The 21,899-nt window shown below is 45.3% G+C and overlaps 2 protein-coding genes across 2 annotated transcripts in view; both read left to right on the top strand.

Moving 5' to 3' along the window:
- The first annotated feature begins 6 nt into the window (after positions 1-6).
- On the top strand, positions 7-5,875 carry LOC123026089 (phospholipase A2 inhibitor NAI). The gene is made up of 4 exons (XM_044435337.1): positions 7-3,165; positions 3,642-3,794; positions 4,664-4,798; positions 5,367-5,875. Exons 1-4 carry the CDS (start codon positions 3,150-3,152, stop codon positions 5,567-5,569), a joined length of 507 nt encoding a protein of 168 aa, XP_044291272.1. The 5' UTR covers positions 7-3,149; the 3' UTR covers positions 5,570-5,875.
- Positions 5,876-9,163: 3,288 nt separating this feature from the next.
- The window catches only part of LOC123026052, a 29,593-nt gene continuing 16,857 nt past the window's right edge, over positions 9,164-21,899 (top strand). The window contains exons 1-2 of the mRNA XM_044435286.1: positions 9,164-9,179; positions 12,058-12,174. Coding sequence (XP_044291221.1) covers positions 9,164-9,179; positions 12,058-12,174 — 133 coding nt within the window. The remainder of the gene's footprint in view (positions 9,180-12,057; positions 12,175-21,899) is intronic.

Below are 21,899 nucleotides of genomic sequence, written 5' to 3' on the forward strand. Positions count from 1 at the left end.
CCTAGATAATGTGGCTAAAGATGCTGAAAGTGTCTATAAGAAAATCACAGAGATGGAAGGATGTGAGGGGGAGACCTCTGGGCCCAGAATTCATGATCAAAGTGGCATATGATTGACTTTTGTAAAGAAGAATATTTTTATACATTTTCCCCTGAAGCCAAGCCCAAGTGCCCCTCCTCCCACTAGGTCCATTGAAAAAATCTTGTGGATTTTTTCTAGTCCCTGCTCGGTATTTCTCTCCTGTCAATATCACCAGAAACAGTTCTCCTCACTCTTCTAGAATTTGACAAACTATCTTGGGGACCCTCAACCCTAACCCCATTACTTACCAGTAGGAGCAGCTTCTCTGGCTTGGAGTAGGAAAATCAGCTATCATTTTATCATGGGTCAGAACTCAAAGCATTGCTTAGCAAGTCATGTTACATGAAACAACTGTGTTTAGTGCAGCAGTGAGGAAAGATGTGGGATGCAGCCTGCATGTAGGTCCCAATTTACAGTGTCTTCAGGGACAGCAAAGGCAAACGGGGAGGTGGCTGGGCTGCTCCGTGTAGGCCGCACATGAGGCCTGCGGCTCTCCTGGGAAACAAGGCCTTTGTCGAGGCTTTCCTTGGAGAAGGCCCTGCCCACTGCAGTCGGCCAGACAAAGGGCTTCTTTCACCCATGCACTGTCTCTCTTCGTTTCAATCTTCTTGTTTCCTCGGCAGGTTTACTCAGGAGCAAAAGCACCACGGGGGTTCTTCTGGCATTCCCCCCCTCAGCAGTCTCTGGGTGTTTACTTGGAAGTAACTCCCTCCGAGCTCAGTGGGGCTAAACGCCAGGAAAGGGTGCATAAGGCTGCAGGAGTGAAACCTCACTGCATTTCATAGCCGCTATTTGCCCCCAAAGAGGAATTCTTCTCATAAAGAACCGTAAAATAGGCTATAAGGCCCCTCTGCCAGTTGGTGATCTTGAGGCTGGGTGGCACCATTAATAAGGAATTAAGCAGGAGTGATGCTACATCGGTTTTATGATTGAAGTATTTACTAAGGCAGAATTGATTTAATTGAAGGATGTTGCACATCAGCTTTCATATCCTCAGAATTCATGCATCTTAAGAAACTTCCTCCCTGTGCTTGACTGCTGGTTTCATCTCAAGGCTAAAAGTTCATTTCTTCTTGCTCTTTCTCTTCCTAAAATAAACAAGCCTGAGAGGGAAGAGAAGTGAGAAAGCCTGCAGGGGAAACGGAGATTGTAATCTAAATTTCAGAAGGACTATCTGCAGGAATAAGCCATAGAAGAGAGGATGAAGTCTCTGGGACGAGGCTACTCCGTTTGATTAGAACCGCATGCAGGATTGCAGCTCCCGAACAGGATTAGAAACATGTGGGGCGGAGCAGGGCTTGCCTGCCTCTCTGTAGCATCTCCATGCCTGGCTCGCTGCCCCCTGTGTTTCCGAGGGTGAAAGTCTGCAGCAGGAAGCCCGGTTTGCCGTTAGAGGCCTGACGTCCTTACAGTGGGACCTTTTAATTCTAAGTATTTTTAAAAATCCTTCTTAATTCATCCGGCTTCTCTGGCTGCTTTTGCCGGTTCTTTGGGACCCAGAGTTACTTCTGTGCAACGGTTTCCCCTAGGTCTGTCCATGCAACTTCTCTTTCGGCTGGGCCTTTTCTTGGTGCTTGTGGTAACAGGTAAGGAGTAGCTGGTTAATTCGGCCCGTCGGGGTGTGGGAAGAAAGAACCTGTAAACCGTCCCGAGACGTCTTAGATGGGACCGTATAAAAAAGATTTAAATAAATAAATAACACCCCCCCTCCGGTTCAGTGGGCCAGTCGCAGCTGGGGTGGGATAACTTGGCGTTTGTTGGAATACCCAGTAGGGCTCCCAAAGGAAGAGAAGGCTGGTCTCTCAGAGGCAGTGATGTAGGTTTTCTGGACAATTTCCTGCAAAATTAGATTAGCATTAGACTAAGAACACTGAATTAGTGGCGCAGTAGGTGGAATCTTGCCTGGTCAATTCCTTTGCATGTTTCAACCATCAAAGGGAACACAGCAGTAGATTAGGTAGCATACAAGAGAACTGACAAGAAAAGACTGCTTTCTTTGCCAGTTTATTCAATTATTATTCATTTATTAGATTTATATCCCACTTTTTTTCTTTTTAAAGAACACAAAGCAGCTTACGTCATGCGCCTCTTCCTGCTCGCAGTCATCCCCACAACAACAACCCTGTGAGGGAGGCTGGACTGAGACTGGCCCCAAGTCACCCAGTGGGCTCCATGGCTGAGAAAAGCCAGCCTGGGATCACCTGGGCTGAGTTCAGATGCTCTGACAACCCTCCATGGCTTGCTGCCCCTGAAGGCTTGCTATCCCAATGAGAACCAGGTCAAAATCTCTTAAAGCAAGTTTATCCAAGTCAGCTCATTACTGGAGATGTAATACTGCTAATCTTTCTTTTAATCATATGTTTTCATATTGTCCAGTTGTTGCCTCCTTTTGGGAAGAGGGTTGCACTTTGTACTGGAACATCCTTTAATATTAATTCACCAAGTAATTAATTCTTTAATGTACATGTGTTTTTTAATGATCCACTTGCTTCCAAGAAAGTAAAGCATGTTCAGCAACAATGGATTTTCTTTCCTCTCTAGAGTGCTAAAAGACTGATATTACAGGACTGGAAGGATAAATGCTCACATACAAAGAATTTGTGACTTAACTTTCAGCATCTAAGATAGTGATATATTGATGCCACTTAAACATGGACATATATGTGGATATTTGGACTGTCTTTTTTGAAGCTTTTTAAAAATTCTTGTCATTTTACTCTAGAAAATTGAATGTTCATACACACAAACACATTTCATGCCTATAAATTAAAAATGATGAATTCAAGCCATGTGATTAGAATGTTCTCTTTGTTTTGATGAAATTTCTGATGAAATATATGATTTGCAGTTAAAAATGAAAAGCTTGGAGGTGCACTCTGTTAGTTATCCACAGTTTAGATATTTACCATGTGCCACACTCTTCTGCCTGTCCCGTGTGCTTTCTATAACACCTTATCTTCCCTCCCACAGCTACCTTTTTAGAATGTGAAATTTGCACGGGAATAAAAACCTGCAAAGGTGACTGGAAGATTTGCCCTAAGGAAAAAAACTCTTGTGCCATCACTGTAATGGAACACGAAGGAGGTGGGTGAGAGGTGTCTTAGTTTGCCCATGGCAGTGAACATGCAGCAGCTTCGTACAAAATCTTGAATCCATGATGCCATCCAATAGTGAGGCAGACCAGTTGTCCTTCTGGCCTGCCATCTTCTATTCTGACTCGCAGTGGATTTTCAAGACCTCAGGAAGAGGTTTTTCCTGGCCTGCTCAAATCATATTATTTAAGGCAGGAGTACGGAAACCAGGGGGCCAAATGCAGCCTGCCTGGACTCCACTTGCATCTTCCAGGGTTCCCAAGAGGACCATCCCCCCTTCCCCTGAACCAGCTATATTACTACAATCACCACAAACTGGATCATTTCCCAGCTTTAGTGGCATTCTTCTCAATCACTGTGAGCTTTAATCTGGCAAGAAGAACTTTCAGCTAAGGTGTCTGTTTAGAGTATGCTAAATCCCCCAGTTGTAACACTTCTCATCTACTAAATAGATCCACTTTTTTGCAGCTCATGGCAACATTTTTGCTCTTCAAAAGAGTTGTGTCTATAATGATGACTGCGACCTTGGACTCATTGATTTGACTTATGGAGAAGGACAGTTCATGAGGGAAAATACCTTCTGTTGCTCTGGGAGTCCCTGCGTAACACCCCCTCTGGAATGTAAGGATTATGCCCTTTTTCTCTTTTGGGTCTGTCGGTCAACATGATCCTCACCCAGAATCCCTGGCAGGGGAGCTGCAGTCTGGATTACAAGCCTGAATTGATGAAAACCTGTAATGAAATAAACAAAATCTCGAATCTAGTGGGCTCGAAGTGGGCTCTGTGTCCACCTCAAAATGACGCTGCTCGAATTCAAAAACAAGAGTGCTTTTATTTTTAGCACCATTGATATCAATAATTGCCGCAGCTTTACTTCTAATGGAAACAAAAATGGCCAATGGAGGCAAAGAATCTTAGGATACAATCAACAGAGAAGGTTCCTCTCCTCACCCACAGAAATGAATGGGAGGTGCATAAAAACACCCCATTTATTTTAGCAGGGTTGGCTTAGAAGTAGTTCCTGGTAGATTGTAGCCACTGTGAGTATGTATGTGGCCACTTCCCACACCAGATATGTATATTTTGAAGCCATTTCAGCATAGTAATGCAATAACAAGCAGTTGGATTAGTAGATGGTGTGTTAATTTACTAACAGTTATGATATATATTATTAAGGGTATAGTCCTATGTATATTTGGACAGAAAAAAGGCCTATACCCCAAAGCCCTTTTTCTGTCAACTTTTCTCCCCTATCATCATCATCATCATCATCATCATTATTAAATTGCATTTCTTATACCATGGGTAACTGAAGCTTACTGGACAATTCACAACAGTTAAGTCACCCCTCCATGTTTCAGTCAGGCCTGACCCTGCTTAGCTTCATGAGATTAGCAAGAACAAGCACTTCAGGCTATACAGAAATGCTAAACATGGACAGGATTGTCTCTTCAACCAGCTCAAATTGTCTGTCTCCTTTCCTTTCACAGTTTCAGCATTCAGGAGCAAGGTTCAAAATGGAAAGATTTGCCCAGGCTGCTCTTCTTTGTCGTCAGTGTGCCTTGACGAGGTGGTGCACTGTAAAGGAGCAGACAACTACTGCTTCGGTTTTGTCACATACAAAGGTATCGCTTATTTTATACTCTCCACTTCACTAAGTTTTTCTTCCTCTTAGGCTTGTGGGTGCTTTCCACATTGACTTTGCCCTGCAGGCATTTCTGCAGCTACTTTTAGAACAAGGAAAAAGAGGCATTTGCTTTCCAGTGTGGAATGAACCAGAACAAGAACCTCGTGCATTTTTGTGGTGGACATTTTAATGTCATGAAAAGGATCCACAGACTTCTGTGAACTGGGGATTGAGAGGGCATGATCAATGCAGAGAAGCCCGTGGTCCAGCTAAAGGGAGGCAGCCTATAAAAGGAAATCTGAAATAGCAACTGATTGTTGCTTTTTATTGTGCCTCTCTTATTGGATGCAACTCTTTCCTTCTCAGCCTGGTATATTCAGTACAGGTGGCAGATGGGCAGAACAAGCTTTTAACCCAAACACAGATCACTGCCCAAGGACTTTTGTTTTTTTATTTCACCTACCGACTGATGGATTAGCTGGCTTGAAGTTCAAGTGGTGTGGCTGTTAAATAGGTAAAGTCCAGTTGCGAGTTACTGACTCTTTGTCATTGTTTTCCATATCCAGAAGATGACACCATAAACAGCACCACAAAGGGCTGCACTACTAAAGCCGTCTGTGCAGCATTAAATAGGTACAGAGGGAAGATTTTGCGTGGGACTGAGCTGAAAGACATAGCGTGTGAACCAGCCAAGGATGTTCTAGTCAAGGTCGCTCCATCCTCTGGATTCACTTTCCTGGCTCTCCTGCTGATGAACCACCTCTTGTAATGAGTCTCTTGCAGCATCTTGGCACCAGAGAAGGTCTCCTCATTTTTTCATACAAGCTTTCTTGTGCAAGTTTGGTTTTTTCAAGAGTTTTGACTTTCTGGAGGTTTCTTTGAATGAACACAAACGTTGGAGAAGGAAAAAGTACGAGCCTTTGCCTGGTTGTGCTGGTCTAGCAATAAAATGGTTTGGAAGTCAAATCTGAAATAAAATTTGGAATGAATAGAAATGTTGGTGACACTTCCAGGAACCTTGCTTTCTGTGGTAATTTAATCGATGTGATTAAATGTTCTTTCTTCATTGATTGAAGGTGTTCCTCTAATGGCAGTGAAAAGGCTTTGTAGACTAAAGCGCCCGTCTCTCTGTGTGTTGGGGGATGCACGCAGAAGTTGAGGAGAACTTCATAGGCTCCATGCAGCAGGCTGCAAGGCAGGAGTGCAAGTCAAGCAGGCTTTCATTAGGAGTAATCTTTCTCGCCAGGGGTGCTCAGGGGAGCTGAAGTAACAGTAGGTACCAGCCCATTCATAAGCTGGAAGGGGGGTTTGTAGATGGCTTTGCTTCCTCTCTCTCTGAAACTTCCTCTTGGTTTTCATCGTTTATGGAAACCAGTTATGACATGGGGGCCACACCCTCTTTGGTCCTGTGTGCACATTTGGGAAGCCATTGTGGGCGCTACTGCAACATGGCTGCCCTGGAGGATTGTGGCAACGTAATGGCTGCTAAGGGGGCCCGGGTAGTTAAAAGAGGTAGATGTGGGGGGAGAGAGAGAGAGAGAGAGAGAGAGGTTGGGAGGGAGGGGCAAGAGCTTAGGGCTGGGGAGAATCAGCAGGATAAAAAGGTGATGGAAAGAAGGAACAAGACTAGGGATAGGGATGGGAGAAAAATAGTGAGGAAAGAGGCTTTGTGGAGGGGAATGCTGGAGTGGGGTGAAAGACACCAAAGGAGAAAGGAATATTGGGGTGGAGGATGATTGGGCTGGGCCAGGAAGCCTTCTTTTCCTCCTTTCTGCATGCTGAATAGCTTGACCAGGGGCAGGTTCAGGAACTGGAAGTCAAGCCTGCCTCCCTAATATTTTTCAAGTTGCTGTAGGATTAGCAGGAGCCTCATCTCCATCCTGGAAAATTTGCTCCAAGGTCGGAGTTGGGACTCTGAACATGGAGTGGAGGCAGAAAGAATCACACTGGTTGTGACTCCGAGGTTGTAAGAGTGACCTTGGATATGGGCTTGGGCAGTTGGAGGGGAAGAGAAAAAAGTCTGTCTAGCAAAAATGGGGATGAGAAATTGAAGACTGCTTCCAACACTTCTCCCATGCTGCATTGAACGCTAGCAAGCCTTCAAGTTCTGGGGCTTCCAATCCTTATGATAGGATTTCTCCCTCACTTTCTTTTTCCTTTCTGAATGCTTCTGCATTCTCTTTGGGTCCAAGAGGGGCATGATCGGGTGCTTCCAGGGGCCCATGTCCCAGCAGGGGCTGTCTTCAAGAACTCCCTGGAACTGGTCCTCTTCCTCCTCTTCACCTTTGCAAGCTGCTCATTCACCTGCTTCTCGCCCTGGCCTGGACAGCAGCAGTGACAGGAGCAGAATCTCAGCAGTGAACGGCTGTAGTGTGAAAACAAGTTGCGTAAAGGTGCCTTTTCTCTCAACGATCTCCTTAATATTCCATGTGGCTCACCAGAGGCCGCCTTGTCCTCTCAGTCACACTAAATGACCATTTACAATTCATTTATTTATTTAGAATTTTTGTATGCTGTCCCATCGCTTATAGCCTCAGGATGGCTCACATAAATAAACATAATACAAATACAATTAAAATACAGTTAAAACCCAGAAACACTCTGGCTGCACAATTAAAACCTATAAATATTATCTAGCATTGTTAAAATATTTTTTAAATAAAAAAGTCTTAGCCTGGTGCTGAAAAATAACAACGGCGCCAGGCGGACCTCTCTGGGGAGCGCATTCCACAGATGGGGCCTTCCTCCGGGTACATTGCCTCCTGATGTCTCTCCCTGAGGGCCTCTGCTGCTGATCTCAAGGGGCGGGAGGGCAAATATGGAAGAGAGGGAAACTCAAGCCTGAAGTTTCTTTTCCTCCTAAAGCAATTGCAGGCCAAGCTGTGCCAGAAAGGGGCAGTCAAACACAGGGTGGGGTCTCTTGCAATGATCCATGAGTCTAAAGAAGATGGCACAACTGAACTTCCTCTTTCCAAGGTGGGAGGTTAGCAGCCAGGCAGGGCCAGCAATGCACCCGCAGTCTCCCCATCCCTGCTATGTTTGTGCTGTTTATTTTGGGCAGTGTATTAGCCTTTTCCACTACTACTGTGACATCATCACACATGCTCCTTCAGCCCCTTGCAAGAGACCTACCTGTCCAGATCTTTGAGGAAAGAAGTAATGCCGGGTCTCACTCCCTTACTCCTTACCTGCTTTCATTAGAATGTGTCGGGAACCTCCTGTTGAGTTGGATGGAGAAGCAGCTGTAGGACTGCCACATGATGCTCCTTCAACCCTTTAGGGCTGAGTGTGAAGGCAGTTGCATTAATAGGGCCACTCAGAAGGACATGCTAAGCATTCTTTCCCCTGGCTTGTGTTTTTCCTGGAAGAAGATACGTCAGAATGTACTGCAGATCATCTACTGAATCAGCTTTCTTCAATCTGGTGCTTGCTTTGCAGCCACCATCTTTATTTATTTATATTTTATATTTATATCCTTTTTTCCTTGCAAGGAAATCAAGGCAGCTTACATACTTCTCCTACTCTCCATCCTCACAACAACAACAAGCCTGCGAGGTAGGCTGGGCTAAGAGTCTGTGACTAGCCCAAAGTCACCCAGTTGGCTTCATGGCTGAGCAGGGTCTTGAATCCAGAACCCCTGAGTCCCAGTCCAGTACTCTAACCACTACACCATGTTGGGGTGGCCTCCCAGGCAAGCGAGAAAGGGGGTGAATGCAGGCCCCACTCACAGCTCCTCCCAAAGAGGGTGCTTGCTTTGGTAGTAGGTTAGGGACTCCTCCCTCCCTCCCTCCCTCCCTTCTTACCTAAGTCTGCTGCCTCCCAGTTGTTTCTCCGAGACTGGGGAGGCCACACACCTCATGCCATGGCTTGGGCTGGGATTTCCAGGAAGCTACTTCAGGCACATCATGGTAGAAGGCAGGACTCCCAGGAGAAAACATTCATTCCAGGGAAACTGAAAGGCAGAAGGAGAAAAGGAAGAGCAGCTATGAGGTGGATCAGTTCCATCAAGAAAGCCACAGTCCCGAGTTTACTTGGTCTGAGCAGGGATGTCAAGGCCAGGATAGTCTGGAGCGTGTTCATTCACAGGCTTGCCATCAGTTAGAGATGGCTTGATGGCACACACCAACAAGAGCAGAAACTTTGGTTGGGCTCCCGTACGGACATGGTGGAGCACTTTTGAGTTGGTCAACGCCAATTGTTCAAGACCAGTATCTGTCTTAATTAATAAATACATATAAATTTCTCCCAGTTGTTCATATCCTCTCATAGGCTCTCTCATGTCTTCCACACCGAGGAAGCAATCTGGTAGCTGTGATGATAAAGGCAGTTTCATTTTAAAAGAAATGGAATCTTAGAGGCCTTCATGACTGTTACTGCCGGTAAGTTGAACCTGAGCTTCCATGCAGTTGCATATCATTGTTAGAGCTGATCAAGATGTAGGAAGTTCATTAGTGCTAGTTATTATTACTCATTATTGCTGATCTTAATACAGGAGAGCACACAACCCACTTCCCAAATGTCTCCTGCCCATCTCACTCTACCTGCTCTTACTTCGTCATCTCTTGTCTGATTGAAATCATCCTCTCGCTCTCCTCAGCAGGGACACCGCAGCATGGCACATTCACCATCCTTTAGCTTTGATCTTTTGGGGATCCCAAAGGACAGTGAGTTGTCTTCTACCACCACAAGACAACAGTGGCTGCATTGTACGCTCCGGTTCGCCCGAAAGGGAACTTGGATGGCTGTTGAGTGTGGGAAAATGGGGATCTCCTACATAATCTCCACAAGCATAACATCAGACATATCGTTTTGCTGTGTTGCTAGGTTTCGGAGGGTAAAGCATTGGGTGTACCCGCTTGCCCAAGATGTCACCAAAGGTCCTTTGAGCCAGAGAATTTGTTTCACTACAGAAAGCATCCCTGTGCTAGCACTGTGGAATTCCCATCGCCATGCAGACTGCACTGCGACTCTTCCTCTTCCTTGTGCTTCTAACAACTGGTAAGGAGGAGCTGGTAGCCCTTTGGAGACTTGTTCCATTGGAATAGATGGGCCAGATCCAAGCTGGTATGTCATGACTAGTATGCATACATGATAAATGTTATGTCCAACAGAGTTAGAGAGTTGGATGGAGATCCGTCTCTTAAGTGGTTCTCTCCTTTCCTCTTCAAATTTCTCCTTTAAAGCCAACTCTACAGATAAGCCTTCACATCGACCTTGTACAACTTATCACTATCTGAAACAAAGGCTGAACATATGTAACCGATATTCTGCTTGCACATATTTATTCATTTCTTTTTATCATTAGATTTATACCCCATCCTTTCCCCACTTCTTTCAAGGAATGGAAGGCTGTGTTACCAATGCCGCTTCCTTTCACTCCACTTAAGTTAGCCTAACCCTGTGAGGTAGCTTAGGCTGAGAATCCATGACTTGCCCAAATGAGCTTCATGGCTGACGAGGGACTAGAAGATGGCTCTCCCGGGTGCAAGTCCAACACCTTCACCACTACACCACCACCACGCTTTATCCCTTTGTTATCAGTGCTTCCTACTTTCTTCTCTGCCCTGCCCTTCCATTCCCTTCCCTCCTGTTTGCTATAATTTAGACTGCAAGCTTTAGAGGGTCAACAATCCGTTCTTTTGTTCATTAGATCACCCTACAATAGGTGATGAACGTTCATAGTGGAGCGATAACTAATAACAACAACTAGAAGAAAATAGAAAAGAGCAAGCAGAATCAAGTCACAGAAATTATATATGGCACCAAGCAGTAAAATGGGGGTGGTCAGGCCCTTCCACCAAGTGTGTGGCTTCAAGAGGGGTATACACGGGGCAGTGGGCGAGAAGGGCACATCTGTCTAGCCAGCCAGGGCAGCTCAACCAAGCCTGGAGATCAATGGGGCAAGAGATGCTGCAGCCGGATTTGCCATTGCATCCCTAGCAGCAACACTAAACCAGAGGTCTGAAGATGCAAAATTCTTGTCATGGCTTAGCAGGCCCAGAGCTGGTGATGTTTCGATCAGAAGCACAAACAGGATTCTAACCCCCATGTATTGAAAGCTGATTTCCCTTTGCATCAGTTAACTGTGTGAAAAGCTCAGTTGAATCTCTCCTCACTTATCACATTTCTTTGCCATCTGTTTGTTTTGTGCAAATAGGAAAGGCGTATTTATTTTTTTAAAAAATGTGCATTCTTGGAATACAAATGCATATCAGAGAATTTGTAAGCTGTTTAGGAGAATGGGTTCTGCTCACGTCTGCATTTGGAATGGCAAATGAGACATATTTACAAGATTTATGTGCATAAATAACATTCTTATACTTTCCTATTACTGGTGCCATTGCATTATTCTTCTATGCCATTCCATTACGTAGACAGATGTTTTGTAGCAGAAAGTATGGAAAGACAAGAAAGGAAAATAGCCTCATGTAGAGCTCTGATCTTAACTCTGCAAACAAAACTGAAAGTAGAAACAGTAGGCCAGACTACCTCATCTACAAAAGCTCTCTCTGTTGACCTATAGACTAATGGGGACAGAGGAAGGATACCTTTTAAAAAATATTTTAAATTCATTATCAATAATTGTTTAAATATAGATGTCCTAAAGGAAGCATATTTAAAAGACAAAGAACCTATTTTCTATTGCTTTTGTTGAATACTACAGCAGAAAAGCAGAGAACTTTTTACCACGAACTCTGAAAGATTTTAATCTATTTATTTATTTATTTATTTATTTGGAATGCTTGTATGCCGCCCCATTCGCATAAGCCTCGGGGTGGCTTCCAACAAATACATAACAATATACAAAAATATAAAACTTTGATCTATCCGAGCAATAAATAAAAGCAATAAATAATTAAAACAGTTAATTAAAATAGCAAATAATGACGGCGCCAGGCAGACCTCTCTGGGGAGCGCATTCCAGATCAATCAATCAATCAATTAATTACAAGGAGTCAAGTTCGAAGAGTTCACTGATTTGTTTGTTGTGGTTATGTGTCGTCAAGCTGTCTTCCTCTCGTGGTGACTCTATGCATGAAAGCCCTTCAAATTGTCCTGTCTGTGCCAGCTCAATTTAGCTCTCCCAAGCTCAAGGCTGTGGCTTCTTCTATGGATTCAGTCCATCTCATATTTGGCCTCCCTTTCAGTCTTGTTTAGTGTGCTAGAATATGACGCTTGAGGGTGTCATGCTGTCTGGCACATTAAGATTCTTGTCCAGAAGGATTCTTCATCCAGCCTCTTTCTTCCTTCTTCCAGCTGCTTCTCTGGAGTGTGAACAGTGTTCGGACAATGGTACCACATGTGCTGGCGAAATGGAGACCTGCCTTTTTAATGAAAATACCTGTGCCATTCACTTATTTGAAGATTCTCGAGGTAGGAGAGAACTGTGGGCCACCTCAGAGCATTGGAGAGGCCAAGTCATGATAGATATAGCCTTTGCACGGACGGAGTGTCGGTTGGTCCTGGACTTGTGGGTTCACCTTCTCCATGTCCTGGGGAAGGTGGGTTGTGCTTTGTTACATGTTATTCTTCGATAACTAAGCCAGCATCTCTCAAGGAACATCTCCTCCCTTATGCATCTGCTCATACCCCTATGTGGCCTATCTCTGGGTGTCCCTGTTAAAGGAAGCCAGATGCTTCCTTTTGGCATCTCAACTATGGAATGTCCTCTCCAGAGAGGTTCATCTGGCGCCTGTTATCTTTTCAGCAGCAGTCAAAGTCTCCTCTCCTCTCCTCCTCCAGGCCTTTAGAGACAAATTGTTCTGGCTGTTTTATACATTCCTCTGCTATTTAATGTTTTGTGTCATATCATATTTTATTCTTTTATATATTTGCCTTGTATTTTATAGTTTAACTATTTGCAGCTGCATCTTAGTCTTTTCACTGTTTGCAATCCACCTGCAGCAAATTGGTTCTTGTTTGGATTAAAATATATAATAAAGAAATAAAGCCGAATAAGTTTAATAAGCTACTTGAGAAATGCCTTCAGTTTGATAGATGTTAAAGAATATAGAGTTCTTGCATTCAAACTCACGTTCAGCTAAACTCTAGTAAACATCACCCAGCAATATTTTATGAGCTTCCCTCTTCTCTTCTCACGAGCTCCAGATGTGGTCGTGCAGGGCTGACAATATGACTGACTGGTACTGCAGTCCAGATGACCTCAGGAGCAATGTAAATGCAGAGTCCTGATCTTGTGGTCCCCATGGAAATTCTTTCTACTACGGAAGAGTTTCTTGGCAAGTGTTTCAAGGAATTTCAGAGGAGCCCAGTAAAGGGTGCTAGTGGTGTTTCTGCTTTTCTTAATTGCCCCAACTTTTACAAGAATCGCTTGAGAACCTGAAGTGACAGTACTGCTAAAGGGTCCTTATGAAGGGATGGTTGGTTGCTAAAAGCTACAAATAACAGATTCTGCTTACTTGCAGGGTAGACTTCAGCCAAGCACTTCCCAGTGGTTTTATTAGCAGACATTTTCCTACTCACGGGATAAATCTTTCCCTTTATTTTTCCTTAGAAGGTAAAACGGTTCAGAAAATAGAGAAACACTGTGCATCTTCTAAAGTCTGCAGGCTACACCCACATCTCATGAATATGGGACATGGCAAAGTCTTACGGTCGGCCACGGCCTGCTGCAAAGGAAAAACTTGCTCAAAAGCCTTTCCTCAATGTAAGTGTGTGCGCCCCCCCCCCATTGCCTGTTTCTTTTATTTCATCAACCCAAGCCCCAAACGTTGCATTTGGCAGCCTGCATCTCATTTTCTTGCATTTATTTTTGCATTAATCATTTGTGAACTATCAACATAGGAATCAGATTCAGTTTCAAGGGATGGAGTCCCTGAGGGCAGGTTAGCCACAATCATTTATTTATTTAAAATATTTATATGCCGTCCTACTCTCAAAAAAGCCTCAGGACGGCATACAATGTAATAACATAAATAAAATTCCTGACCCACACTGGCTGCAATTAAAAACATAGAAAAAACAATATTAAAACTTATTAAAATACCACTGGAATAAAAAGGACTTAACCTGGCACCAAAAAAAAAATAACGGCACCAGGCGGACCTCTCTGGGGAGCACATTCCATAGATGGGGCACTACCGCAGAGAAGGCCCTCCTCCGGGTACTTTGCCTCCTAATATCTTTCACGGAGGGTTCCCAGAGGAGAGCCTCTGCTGCTGATCTGAAGGGGCGGGAGGACAAATATGGAAGAAGGCGTTCCTTCAGGTATCCAGGTCCCAAGCTGTTTAGGGTTAGTCCACAATCATGGACTAACAGGTGCAATTAATTATCTATAATAATGAAAGATATGTCTGCTCTGGGACTGTGGGTGGCGCAGTGGTTTAAACTGCTAAGCTGGTTGATCGAAAGGTCAACATTTCGAATCTGCAGATGGGGTGATGGGATGAGCTCCCATGCTCCGTCCCAGCTCCTGCCAACCTTGCAGTTCGAAAGCATGCAAATGCAGGTAGATAAAAAGGTACCACTTCAGTGGGCAGGTAACAGCGTTCCGTGCACTTCGGCGTTTAGTCATGCCAGCCCCATGACCATGGAGACTGTCTGCAGACGAACGCCGGCTCCCTCGGCTTGGAAATGGAGATGAGCACCGGCCCCTAGAGTCTGGCATGACTGGACTTAAGGTCAAGGGGAAACCTTTACCTTTATGTCTGCTCTCTCTGCCACCGTGCCAAAACTAGGAAAGCTAGGTGCCTGAAACATGGCCTGGATATTAATAAGACCCTAGAAATGATTTTGATTTATTCGATGATGATGATGATATTGGTGATGATTTTAATGAATTTAAACATGTCAACGTGTTTGAAATCTGCAGTACCCCATTTGGTCACTAGGTGGCAGATTACACTAACCTTAGAATATAACCTTGGATCAATATAGGAGTAGTTTGAAGCCTCTGGCAGATGGAAGCGGACCCCTTCCCTCTGCAGGCTGTGGGGGCACACAATACTAGGGGGCCTTGCCTAGGGATGCCAGGAGTGTCTCTCCATGAAACACTGCAAAGAAAAGAAAGCTGGCCTGGAAGATTGAGTCCAGCTCAACTGGAGATATTTTCTGCCAAAAAGTAAACAAAAGGAGAACCTTGCTATTTCAAAGCATTCTATGCACCCTCACAAAATGGTACCCCCCCCCATTCTTTGCTGGGGGAAGGACTGTAAAACCGGCTTCCCTGACTTGCTATCTTCCAGATGTGCTTGACTACAGCTCCCATCATCCCCAAAGCTGTTCAGTGCAACATTCCATCAAGTCTAAACCCCTGCCTCCCACTCTGGCCAACCACTGGATATCTCTGAAAAGCCCACAAATGGGGCATAAAGGCAGTCGCCTGCCTACTCTTGAACCCATGCAAGGGTAATTAGCAGTACGCTGCATCAGAGGATGGAGGTTCTATTAAGTGAACGTCATTAATAGCCATGGGTTGATCTATATTTTATGAATTTGGGTGCTTCTAGATGAGCCTCTCTGGAATGCCTCATTCATGGAATTTGGAAAGGGGGTTCCATTTTTAGCTGCCCCCCCACAACTTGGTGTGTTCTCACCACTTTCATCATTTTTCATAGTACAGAAAATCTGTTGAGCACTAAAGGTTAGCCCTCTGTCGGGAGGCCCCCTTTCTGCAAGTCCTCTTTAAAGCTATCAGTCAATTTAAAATATCCACAGCAGCCACACCTGCATGCTGTTTTAATGTTATAGGTCTCTCCAGGACTGACTGTCTTTAAGATGCCTGCAGATTTTGTCTCCCTCTCTCTCTCCTTTGAAATAGTACCAGCGCTGGGCAGACAAAATGGAAAGCAGTGCCCCTCCTGCTACTCGTGGAAAGGAGCGTGTGAACCAGAGTTATTACACTGCAATGGAGCAGAGACTTTCTGCTTTGAAATGTTTTCCCGGAAATACGTTGGTAAGTTTTGCTTGGAAAGCAATGAGAATATGAGTTCTCCCCCATTTCAGCTGCGGATGATGCTGATGATGATTATACTTTTATACCACCCCAGAGTCCATTGGGCTCTCTGGGGGATTTACAGATTTAAAAATGTACATAGGAGCAACACAATGACATTAAAAAAAACAAAAAGTGAAATGCTATGCCCGGCAGTGGGTGGGCAGTGGTAATGACAGGCCGAGGAGAGTGGTGTAGCTGCTCAACCTCTCCAAAGATCCTGTGCTGGCAGGCCAGGCCTCCTCTGGAGGCAGGTGTAGTGGGTGTGGATGGGCTTGATCCGCGGTGATGTCTGACTCCTGCACAGCCTAGTGGGTGGAACCAATGGAGAAGGCTGCCTAGGTCGTGAGGGAGCCCTTCCATGAGACCCAGTGAGATGGGTGTTCCCCTGGCAAGTTCTGGGTACCCATCAGGCAAGGGAGGCTGGTGAGCTTCCCAAAACTGGTTCAGAACCTTGGACTGCTGCCATAAAGCTCAAAAGAAAAGCTGCAATGGATGAGAAGTCCCCGGGACCTAGGAGCCATCTTTCTCCCATGCCTTCAGGGGAGTGGAGTAAGAAGCAGATCTGACCTAAGGGGTACCATTTATGGGGACATTCTCTTGTGGGAGCCCCATGGAATGATTCTAGTGTTGGGCTGAGCCAACCCCCATCCCCCACTTGAGAGGCATATGCACACACATTTGTGTGGGGTTGTACATCCCCTCTGAAGGTTTGTGGGTGTGGGGCTATTCAGTGATTTGGGGTATCAGTGGGGAAATGCTGAGCTTTGCCACTGCTTCAGGTTGGTGTCATCCCTGCTGAGAATGCCCCAACGGAAGGAATTATTCCCATGGGGTGCTCTGTCCAAGTTCGTTCCCCTAATCTCTCAACCTTTCTTCCATGCCCAGATGAAGGAATTAAGAACTTGATCATGATGGGTTGTACAACTAGAGCCACTTGCTACGCAATCAATTACGGACAAATGCCTGACTTGGAAGGTTTGGACACTGTTGTGATAAAGGCCTGGTGTCAGCGAGAGAGTTCCAAAGGCTCCCGGATTTCCAAGCTTATCCTATTGACCTCAGCTGGGCTTCTGCTGCTCACAATCCTCTCCTAGAAGACACCCATGTGGGGCTACCTCAACTTCGCTTCCAAGAATGCTTCTACTTCATCCATTGCTCTGAATTAATTTTCACTACCCCAGTAGACTTTCTTTTTTCCTCAATGAAAATAAATACCATGCTTCAAAGGAATGGCATTGGAATGTGTGATGGCTAATTATTTAATAGATGCTTGTATCGCTTAGCTTAAATTGCCTACAGATTCTGGTTCAAACCCTGGCAACTGTTGGCAAAATAATTAACCGACTCCTTTTTGCCCAACTCTTTCTGAAGCCATTTCTGCTGCCACCAGATGAAAATCTCTTAGAAACATAGAAACAGAGCGAGTCAGAGCGACTCAGAAGGGGTCTCCTGGGCCATCTAGTCTGACCCCCAGCTCCAGCCAGCTCTGCACACGGCATGCCCACCATGTGCATGTCTAGCCTATCTTTGAACACTTTCACCAATGGGGCCTCAACCACCTCCCGTGGAAGCCCTCTTCCCCATTCCCAACGTGGATCCCTCCACCAAAACATCCTGAAAAGTCCCTGAGCTGCAAGCATCTCCTTTAGATAGTTCGGTGTTAGACACCGTATGGCTAAGCCAAAAAGAAATGTGTCTGCAAATTTTCAAACAAAGAAGCTGGAAAATGTTAATAGGAAAATTTATCAAATCTGAATTGAGATGCATACACACCACACACAATATCAGTAATATTATTAAGGAATCTTAATAAAATAATCAGGAATTCTGTCAGGAGCTGGAGGTTTCTCCTTTGCACATTCAAAGCTACAAGACCTTTTCCTTGCAAAATGCTCTTTATTGACCAAAAGCACAAAACACCCAGAATGGATCTCTGAGCATGCACAGAGCAGTTTCTTGAAGCCCATCTGGTATTTACCTCCAGGAACTCTCCTTCTGAGTATGTCTGCGCCCCATCCCTTTGGGAGGGCCCTTCTGAAAATGAACACACCGCCTCACTGCATGCCAAACCTCTAACTGGGCCACCCTCCTCTGTGGCTGATGCATCATGGCCTTGTTAGCAACGACGCTCCCTTTCAGCCTGACGTAGGTTAGTCTGAGGAAGGCCATGAAGCTGGGGAGTCGCGGCCATGTTACATTTCCTGTCCAGGAGGGAGTGGGGAGGCAGAAGAGTGAGGAATCCTCCATGAGCTCTGTGACAAGTCGGCAGAATCTCCAAGGAGGCAAATGGGGAGAACCCATGATGCCTGGAACTGGGTTGAATGTCAATAAAAGTAGCAAAATACATTATGAATCACAGTAGGTGCAGAAACAGGAAGCAGTGTGAATGGTTGGGAGATTATTAGCGGACGGATGGGAGGGAAGTCCTTGGAAGAATAAAAAGTTTTTCTGTAAACTAACAAAAGGAACAGTCAACAACGTGCAAATGAATCAACTTTGTACATGGACGTCATGTTTGTGATGTGGAGTAGATTGTGTATGTTCCCTGTACTTCTTTTGAGACTCTGATTTGGGAAAGCCTCTCCCCTCTGTCTCTCCTCATTCTAAAGTGCACTAGAATAAAACTGTTGTTGGCCCTAAGTCTCTTCTCAGGCTCCATTTGGCTTGGGGTCTGGGGTCCACCTGGGGTTTGCCCAAGCCAATGACCGGCTGAGGCTGGTAACAGGGTCAAGAGCTGGGGCCTCTCATCTGGGTCCGAGAAGCCCCCCTGCTCCAATTCGCCTCCCACCAACTGCACACTTTGGTTGTTCTCACAGCCAGCCTCCCTGCCCACCTGGGGAGCCCGGCCTTGAGATAAGTGCCTCCACTTCTCTCATTTCAGTGTCTTGGGGTGGCCCACTCGCTTCTGTCTCCCTTCTTCTCGAGTTTTGCTCATTCTTGCCTCCCTAAAAGGGACTCAATTTATTTATATATTACAGTCTATATATTGCTCCACATGATCTTCCAGAGAGTCTGGAGTGGTGAGCCATCAAAGACAGAACAAGTAATTCAAGAAAACAGCGTATGAACCGTGACTTCAGTGAGCCACCTGATTTCCTAATGTGCTGCTGACTCTTTAAGACGATCGGAACCTCCATGGCCTAAATGACAGTTACTGGGCGTGACAACATGAGCTGACTCTGTGCAGACGGGCTTTCCATCATGGTGAGGACATTCCCAAAGTAGCACAGTTGAGCTGGTCAGTGGGTCCCGCTGGCGACCTGCACGAGCCACTTCTCCAAAGGTCCATGCCCCTCCGGTGCGGAGGGCTTGGGCCTTGCCCTCTCCCTTCCACCCATCCCCACTTCCTTTCGCTACGGACTTGCGCGGGGCCAGCGTTTCTGGGGGCTGTCCATCCTCTCTAATGTCGTCATGGTGCTGTGGCGACATTCATTTCCTATTCCAGTTAATTCAGTGAATAATACAGGTGGACATTAAGCAAGAGGGAAAGTCATTTTTACAGCATGTGAAAACTGCCTTAATGCTATTTGCAGCTTCCAAGGACACCGTCAGGGTCTATGTGAAGGTTTAAAAAAACCCATAGTGTGCACAATGTTATTTCCACTTAAACTGGACTCAAGTTTGCAAGTGAGTCGCCCATTCATCAGGTTTAGAGATATCCCTTTGCACCTCTTTTGTTTGGCCACATAAACAATTTGGCTTAGTATTTACAAGTTCATGGTGGGAAGTTAGCATCTGATATATATATGTGGTTGCCCTGGATATCATTACAGGCCATTTGAGTCCAGGTGGGAGAGAGAGAGAGAAAGGTTTGTGGATTTCTTATTCCTATCACCATCACCATGAGAGCTTTTTTGGGGATCTTCTTCTCTTTTGTTCTCCTAACAACAGGTAAGGGATATCTGGTACCTATCGGAGATTTGTTCCACTGGGATAATTCTGTTGTTACATGACTGGCATGGATATCAAAGGGTAGAAGTGTGCAAGGACTTTTTAGAGCTGGAAGGCAGTACATCTATGTTATCCTTTCTCCCTTCATTCAAACTGCTCCACACAAAACAGCTTTTCCACAAACTTTTTCAGGTTTTCACCTCTCATCCTCCACTGACCCAAACTTGTGCATGAAGTATAACCACACCTCACCTGTTCATGTTTTCCCTTAAGTGCCAGGATGTTTCTACCTTCCCATCCCAAATTCCAGGGTCTCACTCTGACCAAAGTACAGTTTATAAGCCCCTCGGACAGAGATCCTTCTTTAAAAAACAAACTACTCTCCACCAAAAGGAAAAGAAAATTAAACACTCTTGGTTATCTCACTTGGTGAAGTGCTATATATATATAGATGGTGCATTGACCACAACAGAGAAAAAGCAGAGCAAAGTTGTTGGAAGTCCAGGTGGGCACCTAGACGTCTAGCTGTAGCTTCCAGGACTATGATCTAAAGCTCAGGTAGGCAGGCAGCACATCTCCTGATAGTTTGGACTTTGACTCCTTGCATGCCTGACAGGGGCTTCTGGGAGCTGAAATTCAAAATATCTGATGATCTACTCCTTCCCATTCCTGGTCTGAAGCTGAAGGAACATGATACAGTTTGCTAAAGCCTCAGATCCCATCAGTGTGTGGATATGAGATCATTAGAGAACCTGGCATGTAGTACGAGGCCTGGGGTCAACACCCAGCACCATGGGGCATGTAACAGCTAATGTGTTACCCACCAGCAGCCCAACAGAGCTGTGCGAGCACGAGGGAGCAAAACCTGTTCCTTTAGGCAGGCAATCTGCATTTCTGCGGAAAAAAGGATGTACCACAATTCATCTAAGAACAAGATTCCATAACCTCGATTTTTGCAAAGAGAGAGAGAGTAGCCATGTTGCAGGACATTTTAAGTCACCTGCACCTTACACATATTTCTAAATTGTACCTGTATAAGCATGAGATGACTCCCCACCCCCCTGCCACTTTTTTCCTTGTTCTAGGTTCCACTCTAAGGTGTGAAGTTTGTTATGAAACTGGAACCCAGTGCACGGGAGTAATGCAGACCTGTCCTCCCAAGAAAGATACCTGTGTCATCGCATATACTGAAAGTACTCTAGGTGGGTGGGAAGGATTCTAAGCCAGATCAGGACTGAGGATATACCACGGGTTCTGGCAAGGTCACTTACTGTGCTGGGTGGGTCCTCTGTGGCTTCTTCAGCAATACACCGAAGGAACGTGTCGCACAATGCCTTCAGTCTGATTTGAACTAAAATGGCCAAATTATGGCTAAGCTTATTTCCACTGCTTGCATTTTGGGTTTTGCTGTTCCTCACAGACTTGGAGGCAGCGTGCAAGGGGCACTGTAGGGATCCATCAAAGAGAATTTCTCAGAATGCCTGGGCGGGAGACCTCCTGGAAAGCAAAGTTATCCCGCATAGGTTTTTTTTCAGGAGCCATCCATGGTTCTCCATGGTGGTGAACCCATGGGGGGAGGTGGAGTTCAGCCCATGGGTTGCTCCAATAAAACTTAAAATAAAAGCTGCAATGGACAAAGAGCTCCACTAATGCAGGAGTTACCGTTGCGTCTGTGTTACAGATGGGCCGACAAAAAACAGCAAACAAGCAAACAAAAACCCTTTCTAAACCCAGCTTTCCACAGCTGGAAAATAGGGTAGCACTGAGAAGCCTTTGCAGGAATTGCACTAAATTTTTCATGGCTCCCAACTTTTCCCCCTTCCTCTTCCGAATTATGAACTCTTGGGCACTCAGAATCCATTGCACTGTGCATTTTACAGGATTCATAAACCGTGGCCTCCATGTATATTTATTTAGAAAATTTCTAGGCCGCCCCATTCACCGAAGCCTCTGGGCGGCTTATAGTATAGATGTGATTTGCATGGGATTATAGGTGGGGAGGAAGGTCCTTGTAGGCACCCCTTAAGAAAATTGTTGCCATTCCGTTCTATATCAGAGCATAAAATGCTGCTCTGGGAAGGGAGCAGCTCCCTCTGCCCTGATCCTATGTGACCCAGTCATCACTGATAAAGATCCTGCACATGACACAGTGATGGAAAGAGTGTTGTGTGCTTTGCACTGTCATCCTCCAGCTAAACATGCTAGATTTGTCATAATGATGGGAGTTTTGCTATCTCTGAAAGAATGCGTT

The sequence above is a fragment of the Varanus komodoensis genome, unplaced genomic scaffold (genome assembly GCF_004798865.1).
Source record: "Varanus komodoensis strain SLA01 unplaced genomic scaffold, ASM479886v1 scaffold29_1, whole genome shotgun sequence".
NCBI lineage: Eukaryota > Metazoa > Chordata > Lepidosauria > Squamata > Varanidae > Varanus > Varanus komodoensis.

Coding starts and splice junctions, on each gene's coding strand:
- LOC123026089 (XM_044435337.1), top strand. Junction 3,795..4,663: donor CGTAACACCCCCTCTGGAAT/GTAAGGATTATG, acceptor TTCCTTTCACAG/TTTCAGCATTCAGGAGCAAG. Junction 4,799..5,366: donor CGGTTTTGTCACATACAAAG/GTATCGCTTATT, acceptor TTCCATATCCAG/AAGATGACACCATAAACAGC.